The sequence below is a fragment of the Camellia sinensis genome, chromosome 1, assembly GCF_055761805.1.
Source record: "Camellia sinensis isolate YWXY chromosome 1, ASM5576180v1, whole genome shotgun sequence".
In the NCBI taxonomy this organism is placed as follows: Eukaryota; Viridiplantae; Streptophyta; class Magnoliopsida; order Ericales; family Theaceae; genus Camellia; species Camellia sinensis.
In genome coordinates, this window is record NC_138961.1 from 94,427,311 (window position 1) to 94,439,685 (window position 12,375).

Here is a 12,375-nt window from a genome sequence, read left to right on the forward strand (position 1 = left end):
TGGGTGATTGTTGAAAGGTCATCCCATGTGATAGGGGTGATCTTCTTTTCTTCCTTCTCCATTTCATTTGTCCAGAATGGAGGCTTACCATGTGCTAGAATGGAAGCTTCAAGATGGTTCAGCAATGGCGGCCACCGTCCAGCCGAAATAAGAGGCGGCTGCCAACTAAACTTTCACATTTCTCTTGGAGGTGTATAAATGAGAGAATGGAGGGAGAGGTAAGAGGTGAGAAAACTAGTGGGAAACTGCAGAAAGAGAGAGAAACAGAGAGACCCTTTGTGGTAGAGAGGGAACCCCGTTGATGTAAGAGAGGGAGCTGAGTGTTGAGTTAAGTGAGAGAGAGAGAGTATCCTTCTTCATTATAATCTTTTTGTATTCTTTCCATTGTTATAGTGAAAAGTAGTTTCTCTAAATAGAGAGACCCTTTATAACAGAGTGACCCTCTATGGCAGAGATGGAGCTCCATCGGTGTGATAAGGGGAGCTGAGTGTTGAGTTGAGTGAGAGAGAGTTTCCTCCTCCATTGTAATCTTTTTGTATATTTTCCATTATTATAGTGAAATTTGGTTTCTCTCCCATGGACGTAGGTATTGAGCTGAATCACATTAAATTTGCTTTTGTTTTTTGTGTGTGGTTTGTTTTGAACATCCTGAAAGGGATCCTCGGATCCCAACATCACTGCTAACATTGGTGAATTAATTTCAAAGTGCCGATATTTGAATTAGTTCTAAAATGTCCGTATTCGTTAAAAGCAGTCTAATGGTTAAAACGTACCTCATTGTTGTGACCTAAGATGTTTTCTAGCAATTTTTTATGTTTTTAGGGTTGTCAACTTTTCAGTACTTTTATTTTTGTAATTATTCGATTTCATAATATTTTGTTTTCAAAGCCACTTTTTTGTTCAAAATTTTAGCACCCAGATCCGAGTTTAACCTAAATTTGTCATTGTTGTCTTATTTTGGTTTTTTTCCCCAACAAAATCAACTGAATTGCTTTATAAAAACAAAATTTTGTAATCCCAAAATTAAATTTGTGTAGGCTTGCATATGGTACACTGGAACATTTTCTTGCTTGAATACATGACACGCCAACAACGCAATTGCAAATTATAAATTCTCTTTATTTCATATATTAGAACAAATTGATCGCAAATAAATTCATAAAGTTACTAAAAACACATCATGTTTGAAAATAAACAAAGTAATTAGTATCATTTCTACTTCTTCCCATTTGGAAATCTCTCCTGGAGAATTCTTTGTCCCATATACCTGCACCACAAACAATTCAAGATTACAGCTTCTACAATAATGAAGCCTCATATTATAAAGCTTAGCAATCGTAATCAAAAGAAAAATAATATTACTGACAGATTAATTTCGCAAATCTTAATTTTAATTAAAATACTATTTAGCATAAACTAAATAAGTACACTTATTTTGATAAGTGTATTTATTTGAATCACATCAACTCTCTATTTTTTTGCATATATTTTTATAAAAAATAAAAAATATACCTATTTAAATCATTATTTTATTTTTTCATTTTCTATGTGAATCCGCACTGCCAGTGGCGGAGCCAATTTAGGCCCACCAGCAGGTGCTCGTACCCTGTCTCAAATTTTTGAAAATTACTTTTTCCCTCGTGTCATATAAATTCTACTTGTGAATTTTTCACATTATTTTATTTTAGTCTAATTAAAAATGCTCGTTTAGAAATTGCAATGAAATCAAGAGATAAAATACTTCACTCAAAGAGATTGAGGGTTGACATTCAGTTTTAAATAATCAATTATTTTTTACTTCTATCCAATTTCTTAAATGTTATTAATTGATTTAAATAGCCACAATGTAAAAATTGAAGAACAAAAGTAATAAAATTAAAACTGAACCTTTCAAATTGATACAAAATATAAATTACAAAAACCGGGCATTTGACCCTAATAAAAAAATAGGATAACTTTTCACCCAATAGTTTGATATATATTTTATTTTTATTCCTATTATTTCAATTTGAACAATTTAATTTCTATATTTTAAGTTCAATTCTAATTCGATTTTTTTTTTTTCCACTAAATTTTTGTGGGGTTTTTTTTTTTTTTTTCCTGCGTGTACATCCCAAAAGACTAATAAATGTCACAAAATCGTGGTGACAAAAAGGAATGAGGATTAATTACCTTCCAACCAACATAATAGTAGCCCGAGGATTAGTTCCGGGAGAGTCATAAAAGGTAGAACCATCAACAACACACAATGCGTCTACGCCGAGCACTTTATAATCACTATCTACCACCCTTCCAACTTGGCAACCTCCATGATAATGCCAAATGGTCATTACAGTGGCTATGCAAAGGTGTCTGGGTCTCATGTTCACCGGCAATGTCAGCATCAACCCCATAAGAGTTTTTGCCGGCAATGAATTGAATTTCGATAAAGCACTTGATTCTATGATCTGAGTGATGGTTGTCACGACTTCAACACACCTCTGCAGATCTTTGGGGTCTTTGAAGTAGTTGAAGGTTACTCTCGGGTTGTCATTTGGATCACGGGTTTGAAGCTTCAAATGGCCCATTGAGAATGGACCCGCGATCTTTTCTAGGAGGATTCCAATGTGAGAAGCTGGGTTCAGAAATGAGTTGAAGCTTTTATTAGCAAGCGCTGTGGAGTTGTGTCTGATCTGCAACAATGTCAACCATTTTTTGTAATGTTGGCATCGTTATACTCAAGATTTTAAAAAACGATTGCAATCGTTACGTAACCGTACCTAACGACTGTAATGATTATCGTCACCCGTTATGACTACTATAACGGTGTGATAGAAATTTACATATATAACGGTGTAGACACCCCATTTTTGACCATCCTCAAGACTTGGACGTCACCGTTTGAACACCCGGTGATCATCCATGTTTGTGTTCGTTTGGAGTTCCCGGAGGTCTCGGCTACGCGCCTTGCCTCAGGATCTCCGAACTCGACTATTTAGTGTTTGGTTTTTGCACCAAACACTTGTGTTTTGCCTTGGAGGGGCAAGGAATGCCTTGTGAGGCATCCCCACACATCATCGGCCATGGCCAGAGGCCACCGGCTGGTGTTTTGTTGCCATCGGCAATGTATATTGCCGGTCGGCATTCTTTGTTGCTGGTCGGCAGTCCATTTTGTCAAAATGGCAATTTTGAATGGCCGATCACTGTTCATCTACTTTTAGTATATATTTTGTGCTAGCTGTGATAGCTGGCACCCACTCTGCTCCTCTCCATACACGTGTATGGAGGAATTTCCCTCTTGGATGGCTTGTTTTAGAAGCCTTACAAGAGGGAGTTGCCTATAAGAGGAGCTCTCCTCTCTTGGCTTTAGGGTTAGACAACATTTCAGAGGAAGTTTTGGATTAGGGTTAGGGCTTATACATATATTCTATCTCTATATCTCTCTCTCTTTAGTGTTCTAGGTGTGTTTGTTCATAGTATTGTACGCAAACACACACTACCACACCTTTCCTTGGAGCTGAGGCCTTTGAGAGTTGTTCTTGGAGTTTTGGAGCTGGTTTCAACCTAAAGAAGCTGCTGGAGCTCCACTGTTGAAGAGAGTCTACAAGGGTAAGAAACTAGTCCCTTTATTCCCCATTCTTGCATACTATTTTTGCCTATCTTAGAACTATTTTTGAGCTTAGTGTATAATATAAGAAAGTTCTGTTTTTGGGCCCTCTAAATAGTTTGTTTAGAGTGTTTTGTGGTTTGGAGGTGTTTGACCCCTCTTAGGCCTTGAGAGGCCCCATTTTGTGCTATTTTGAGTGAGCTCCGGGACCTTGGTGTTTGGGCCTCCTCACCACTGAAATCTTGAGGGATTTCAGAGGTGGGGATGGTGCCTTGAGGTCCTAGGGAGGAGAGGGCCACCCCCTCTCCTTGTTGTCCTTGAAAAGGACCATTTTTGGCCTCTTGAGGGAGCACCATGTTTAGGCCCATGTTTACCATGCCTTAGCTGATTTTCATGCTTATTATGCCATAATATGCCTCTGTTTTTAGTTGGTTTTGGTACACCATGCATGCTTAGCATACCTACCTTGTAATGCCATGTTTAGGCCTTAACATGCCTTAGGTTGTGAACCATTGTTCAAGCATGTTTTAGGTCTACCTTTGTGAAGCTTTTGTGCTTATCTTTCCATGCTAGAGGTCTGTCCTTAGTCATTTTGGTCGGCCATGGCATGTTTAGTATAGCCCCTTTGCATTTTGGCTTGTTGGCCTTAAGTGTGTGAGTGTGTAGCATGCGTTACTTGCCTTATTTTGATGGTTTGGCACCATTTATAGCATCATTTCAGTCCCCTTAGCATGCTTGTATGCTTGCCTTGGATGCCCCTTTGATGCCTTATGAGCTTGTGTGGTATGCTCCTTGAAAGTGCATTTGTGCATGCTTTTGAATTCAAGCCATTTAGATGCCATCTAAGTGGTCTTTGGGGCTTTGTTTTATGTGCTAAAACTCTGTTTTTGGTCATTTAAGTCTTGCCATGTGTGGTCATATCAAGTGTAGTTCAATACTTCATTAGCTTGCCTTGAATGCTTGGGCCATTTGTTGCATGTTTAGCCTATCTTGTTTGCTTGGTTTGGCACCATGTCCTTGCATGATTTTCAGAGCTTAATGCATGCCCCATGCCCATGATTATTCCCTTTTAAGTGTCCTTGAAAGATGCCCCTTGATGCTTGAGTGTTTAGGCCTTAACATGTGCATGTGTGTATGTGTGTTTGGTCCCATCTTCTTAAGCTTTGGCCACTGTTTTGGGACCTAACTTAGAGCCGTCCAATTAGTGTAAGTCCATCCCTTGTATGCCATTCAAGTGCTATTACATTATCTCATGTTTGCATGCTTTGGTTACGTGTGTTGCATGCTTGAAATCATTTTCATTTGGCATGCATTCCCTTGGTCAAATCACTAGCATGTTGCATGATTAGATCACATCTTGCTTACTCTAAGTAGTTTGCATAATTGTGGCATGCTTGTTTGCCTTGTTGCTTAGGTTGTGCACCTAATGTGCATTGCATGTTTGCATGCTCCCTTTTATACCATGTTGCATGTTAGTTAACATGCTTAGGTTGCATTGAACATGCATGCCTTGTCCCTTGATTTAGTGATAGGGATTGGGCCCCTTTGGTTTGTTGGTTTGCATTGCACTTGACATCAAATGTGCACACTTGGTCCCTTGGGCCATCATGCATGGAAATGCGCGATTGATGGTCCGAGAACCAAGAAGCATGTCCCTTTGAGTCACTAACATGATAAGGGACATGATTGGTGCATACATTGCTTGAATTGCATTGCCATGCAAAGTCCTGTCCTCTGCTGCTGTCAAACAGGTTCTGCAGGCACTTTCTGCCGATCGACTGCATAGAGTGCCGACCGGCAACCCATCTATGGCTGATGGATGCATTCTTGGCCGATGACCACCAGATCACAGCCGGTGATGATTCCTTCCAGCCGGTGGCATTCCCCAGTGTCCAGGGAAGCAATTCTGAGACTTTGGCAGTCTTCAAAGAGGCAGAGCAGGGAAAACAGAGGCAGCCTATGCATGGCAGTGTACTTCCGAGCAGGACTGAGCATGCTTTGCATTGGGCTCTCTTCCCGAGGCAATTTATCTGTTTTCCCTAGATTAGTTAATTTGCTTAGCTAATTAGATGGCCTGTAATATTTAATTAGCTTGTAGGTTAATTATCTGTAATATTTATTTGGTCCCTCCGGGCGAGGGCGAATCTGTAATAAGTGTGGGTGCGTGTGTGTGCATGTCTTCCAATCCCTGCTTCTTTCTTCCCTTTTATTTACCCGCTTATGAAGGTAGACTAGGGCATATTTAAATTAGCATACCTTATGCCATGCATGCGTGCATCCATACATTCGTCTCGCACGCACCGGGCTCGGTACATCATGCTAACTGCATTTGTACTTCAATTCCAAATTGAATACGTGTATCAATTGATTGCATTTCACATGCCATGTTTAGGTTAGCCGAGCCTACTCTAATTGCATCCCGTATGTGATGCATTAGTCAATTTGACATGAACTAGGACCATGCATGTTGGCTAACTAGTTTATTGTTTTGGCACGGAGTACGATGTAAGTATTTTCATGCTTTAGCATATCGCATACGTGTGAATGCTATCATGACGGCATGCTTACTATGTGGCTAGATGCTTATGTGATAAACTGTTTGAATGCCTGTGGGTGAAGGTTGGATTGTCTGAGTTGGAAAAACTCGTTGAAATCCGTATTTTAGCCTACTTGCGAGTAGCAAAGTCCATAGTGTTTTTCAAGACAAACGGATATGCAATGCTTATTTCCAAATTAGGCAATCTAGTCTATACTTGTGTGCTGTGCGCATAACATAGTAATTCTAGGCTAATAAATAGAATAAGAACACATAACGTTTTCAAAACTGGATATCATGGTTAGTAGAGGCCGATCTTTGATCGGGCGAGAGGGGGTGCTCATAGCTGACCTTCCCCAATCGTATCCAAGTTCCCGAGCCGAGGCAACTTTGGTGATGACGGACACGTGGCCTTTGGCACCGAGTCAGGGTTTCCTAAATTCCCCCATTTTAAAATATTTAGGTGGCGACTCTGTATCTGGCAAAGCAGTCCATGTTTGGCACTTCTTTTCAAAAATCCATTTCTCAAAACGATTTGCCAGATTTGGACTCTCTGGTTCAGATTAAGAACCGTGACACAAATCGAGTCCGAACTGTAGCGAGGGCCCCCCACGCGGGCGCGTCTACAAACGGCCGTTTCGATGTTACATAACGACCGTAGTGGTACCATAACGTCCGTAACGGTCTGTTAGACGGTACCATAATGGCCGTAATGTTCTATTAGACACTGTTACACCCTTTTATGATATTCTGAATAGTTTCATTTTTTTTCAAAAAAAAAAAAAAGAATGAAAGAAAGAAAGAAAGAAAGAAAACTTAAAAAAAGAACAATTATTCAAGTGATCCAAAAAAAAAAATCTTATATGAATTTTTTTATTTATTTTAATTTATGGCACAATGTTTATTTTATAATCATTTCATATAATAATTGTGAATATTTGTCATTTAGTTAGTTCAAGTATTGGTAAAAAATAATTTGTGGACATTTAAAATCAATTATCCGTAAAATTATTAACTATTGAAATAAAATGTAAAAAACTCCTTTTATAGTGATTTGAAAATATGAAATATATTTGATCATACTTAAAAATTAACAAAATTTGATCAAAATTTATTTTAAATCTCAATAAATGTGATTCTGGAAAGAAAAAATATATATATATGCGTATCAGTAAGTTTATGGTTCCGGTTACCGTGACCGTTATGCTACAGCCTTTACACTCCTCAACTGCTAGCGCATCACCGCAACCATTACGGTGACAACAATCGCTTTTCAAAACCTTGGTTATATTACATACTAAGAATTTTTAGCTAGAAATTTAAACGGAAACATCATATCTCAAATATATTTCTATGTTGATGATAATTTCCTTCCCAAATTTTCATGGCAACGAAGATTTCCTTTTAGGTTGATATGCAGTTATATTATCCTATCTTCTATATATATATATATATATATATATGCTTATGAAAAGTGATTTGTTAAAAAACAACAAACCTGATTTGCTAACATTTGAGCAAGAGCATAGCCAAACAAGGAACCACTAGCTGCCTCAATATAATAGCTGTCGGACTGGGGAATCCCTACAACTTGAATGAGTGAGACTTCAAGGGGCCTAAGAGTTGGAATGAATAGTGCATTCATTGGATTATCAGCCATTCCTTGACCAACCATGGGCTGGTCAATCAGCACCTTTATTCCATGGGCCATGAGATGTTGCTTGGGCCCAATACCACTCAACATCAGCAGTTGTGAACTCCCAAGTGCTCCTGCCGATAATATAATTTCATTCATGGAAGAACCCTTTTTTAGGTATGCTCCATGCATCTTTCCATTTGCATCTCTAAATGCCACACCATCAGCTTTTGGCTTTGCTTGTCCTGCTGTAATATTACAATCACAAAAGAAATAATGCAATATTAAACATGACTGCGAATGATTTTTATTAATGATCAGTTCTGTAGCGAACACAAAAATTCAATACAGAATCAGACACCAAATATACATAAGTAGAGACTATGTTGCATATATATTAGTAAGATTTAAATTTTTTTTAAAATTATTGTTTCACATTTTTATATATATATATATATATATATATATTATGTTCGATTCTGTAATTATAGACTTATTCACTGACAATTTCTTAATTTATGTATAACATAAATAAACATAGACATCCGTGCCTGCCATGATGTAGTACCGATATGTAATTGTAATGAAATTTCTCTATTACATGTATAATAGTTATAAACTAAACAAATAAATTCATTACTATTTCAAATTAAGAAAATGGCATTTTGTTTTTTCACATAGGCAAAATAAGGTTGTCACTTTAAGCAATTATTTGAGGTTGGTACTAGACCATGTCATTGCTTCAAGATATCCAAATATGCAATAAATTGCAAACCCAATTTTCGGTTGCCGATAAGACATAAGCGTTTGTGTGAGCCAAAAAAAAAAGATATTAGCCTATTAGGCTAACCCAAACAAGGCCTGACAATGGGCCTAGTCCAAACAAGCAAGCCCACCAAACAAATATCTACCAAGCAAATATCACACCCCCCCATCTCTATAAAAAGAGGGCATCCTAAAGAGTAAGGTAGGCCTCATCTTTCTAGCGAACAAACACAAACACTCTTCATTTTTTTCATCTTCCTTCTTTGATTTCAATGGCTAACTTTATCATTGAAGTGTCCGGCCGGCAACCCTGGTTGGGTAGCGCCGACTATGTTTATCTTTGCAGATATACAAGGACTAAGCTCATCTTTTCGTTGGATCTCTACAATCCATTTGAGAGGATTTTCCTGATCTCACAATTGGCGCCGTCTGTAGGAATCGTTTGAGAATTCAATGAAGAGCAGAGCAAACACCACCCTTAAGGAACTCGGACCAGTGTACTATCTACAGCTGAGTCTTTGTCTTCTCTCTTTTTCATTATGTTTATGAATATTAGTATATATATATATATGTATGTTTATGTCTATATATTTATGCTCACAGATTTTGTCAAATAAATATTAATTTTGTTTAGGAAAGTTAAAAACGTAAGACGAAGGTAATGGATCTATAATTGAGTCTAGATTTTCTCTCTCTAGAAATGGATTTTGCACTTTTCCTTTTGAGAACATCTTTTCAGCCTTACAAAAAAGGTTACCTGGCCAAACCCACCCTGGGTCTTTATTTATTAAATTATGCCTCACAAAAGTTGATTCTTGCAATATACTTATATGTGCAAGTGGTAACAATTAACAAGAATTAAAGAATTATGTTATGGTTCAAATAAGCCGAATGGCCGACTCTTCCCAACTTTAGTTCGGAAACGCTGTAGTCATCCTTATGGCCGTCTCGCCGAGTTCCAATCCGATCAACAATAATTCAACAACTCTGACCCCAATCCATCATTCCTCAGTTTGTTACCCAATCGCACGACATGCCATATAAGCGCGATCCCAGGGAAACCCACTTCTAAAATGGAACCTCTATCTTTTCTTTTTGAATAACTATTGACTTTACTATGATTTCTATATACATATATGCCTATAACCTTCAATTTAATTACAAATATTATGCCTTGCTAGAAGATGTTTACAGACAGAGTTCAGTACACCATTTCTCTGATGACCGACGCCGACCAAGCGTTTCGGCAAGCTAAGAGAAATGTCGATCGGCACCAATAGCTAGGCCAAGCTCGGCAAGCACCAAGAGGATGGTCATGGAAACCGAAGTAATGTCAACATAAGTGATCCACTTACCCACCGCAAAGCAGTTGGACAACACCATTGCCATGTGTAGTCGAAGAACAAGAAGACCCAAGTTTGGACCTAGATTCTCTCTCTAGAAAGCTCATCAGCAACATCACTCAACAAGGAACTTGAACTCGAGCAATCAGTGATCATGGTTGATCATCAAACTCATCCATAAAAGCGAAAGCCCGAAGTTCATACGCCACTAAGTTCATGAGTTTAAAAACAAATGGAGCTGGTCGGCAACTCAACAAGGCTACTCGGTAGCGTTACAGCCCCCATTTATATTCAAAGTTCGGGCCCATGCATATGCATTTCGACAATGTCGCGACTCATAGCAAATTGCTCGGCAAAGCTACAAAGCTACTCGGCAGATCTATAACCCCGAGCTCTATCCTTTAGCAATGAGAACGGCCTTGATTATTCACCACCGAGTGCATATTTAACAATGTGAAACACCAAGCTCTTTTTTCGAAGCACATTCTCCCACCATGCACATTCTTTCGTTGACCACACTTTAGTTGAGGAAAAGAGCTGTGGACACGCCCTTGGGCCTTATGCTACAGTTCGAACTCGATTTGTGTCGGTTCTTAATCTGATCTCACAATGTGCAATGTGAGATTGATAAATCACCAAAGAGTCCAAATCCGACGAATCGTTTTGGAAAACAGATTTTTGTAAAGAAGTGCCAAACATGGACTGCTTTGCCAGATATAGAGTCGCCACCTAAATATTTTATTTTGAGGGAATTTAGGAAACCCTGACTCGTTGCCTAAGGCCACGTGTCCGTCATCGCCAAAGTTGCCTCGGCTCGGGAACTTGGGTACGATTGGGAAAGGTCAGCTATGAGCACCCTCTCTCGCCTGATCCGAAGATCTGCCTCTACTAACCATGATATCTAGTTTTGAAAATATTACGTGCTCTTATTCCAGTTATTTAGCCTAGAATTACTATGTGATGCGCACAACATACAAGTATAGACTAGATCGCCTAATTTGGAACAAAGCATTGTATATCCGCTCGTTTGAAAGACAGTTTGAATTTTGCTACTAGCAAGTAGGCTAAAACACGAATTTCAACGAGTTGTTCCAACCCAAGCAATCCAACCTTCACCCACAGGCATTCAAGCAGTTTATCAATTAAGCATTTAGCCTCATGGCAAGCATGCTGTCATGTTAACACTCACACTAATGCGAGATGCTAAAGCATAAAAAATGCTTACAGTGTACTCCGAGCCAAAACAAGAAATTAGTTAGTAATCATGTATGATCCTAGTTCATGTTAAAGTGGCTAATGCATCGCATACAAAATGCAACTAGAATAGGCTCGGCTAATCTATAGATGGCATGTGAAATGCAGCAGATAACATGTATTCAAATTAGATTTGAAATACTATGCAATTAGTGTGATGCGCCGAGCCCGGTGCATGCAATACAGATGAATGAATGCACGCATGCATAGCATAAGGATGCTAATCGAAATATGCCCTAATACTAACCATCGAAAGAAGGTAAGTAAAAGGGAGAAAGATGTGGGGTGGGAAGACATTCACACACACACGCACACTTATTACAAATTCGCCCTCGCTCGAAAGGTCCGAAAGAATAATATAATTAAATCAACTACCAAGCTAATTAAACAGTTACAAACCAATTAACTAGTTAAGCAAATTAACTAAGCTAATAAAGCGATAAAACAGCCTCGGGAAGAGGGCCCAACGCACGCATGCTCGGCTCTGCTCGGAAATCCAACGCCATGCACAAGCTGCCTCTGTTTTCACTATTTTCCTCCTCTGAAAATTGTACAAATCCCAAGGAACACTCTCTGAACACTGTGGGATGCCACCGGCTAAAAGGGAACACCACCGGCTATGGGAAAGTGGTCATCGACCATTGGTATGGCTCTCGGCCAAAGATTTGTGGTTGGCCGGCACTCAATGTGGTCGATCAGCCATCTATGCCTGTAGAATCCTGTTTTGACAGCAACAGAGGACAAGCAAGGCATGGCAATACATTTCAAAGCAATGTGAGCACCACCACACCCCTTATCATGTTTATGACTCAAAGGGGGGGTGGTACTCGATTCTTGGACAACCAATCGCGCATTTCGATGCGTGATGGCCTAAGAAACCAAGTGTGCCATTTCAATGTGGAATGAAATGCACATAAACAAACAATGGGCCCAACCTCTATCACTTGATCAAGAGACAAGGCATGCATGCTCAATGAAATGCAACCTAGGCATGTGAGCTAAGTATGCAACATGAGAATGCCAACAAGCATGCAAACATGTAACAAGTGTGCAAGCTAACAAGCATGCGAAATACAATGCCAACATGCAAACATGCGAAATATGTAACATGTTAAGCAACCAAAACAAAGAGAAGAATGCATGCCAAATGCACTATCATTTAAGCATGTAACAAGATGTTTATGGGCCAAGTATGTGACAACATGCAAGGCCAATGTACACACAAACATTTATGCACACAAAGTCCAACACTTAT

At 39.0% G+C, this 12,375-nt stretch overlaps 1 protein-coding gene across 1 annotated transcript; it reads right to left on the bottom strand.

The window, feature by feature from the left end:
- Positions 1-1,215: 1,215 nt before the first annotated feature.
- LOC145806905 (protein HOTHEAD-like) lies at positions 1,216-9,912 on the bottom strand. The gene is made up of 4 exons (XM_082904778.1): positions 9,879-9,912; positions 7,621-8,003; positions 2,173-2,672; positions 1,216-1,267 (listed from the first exon to the last, which is right to left on the bottom strand). Exons 1-4 carry the CDS (start codon positions 9,910-9,912, stop codon positions 1,216-1,218), a joined length of 969 nt encoding a protein of 322 aa, XP_082760904.1.
- Between the last annotated feature and the right edge of the window lie 2,463 nt (positions 9,913-12,375).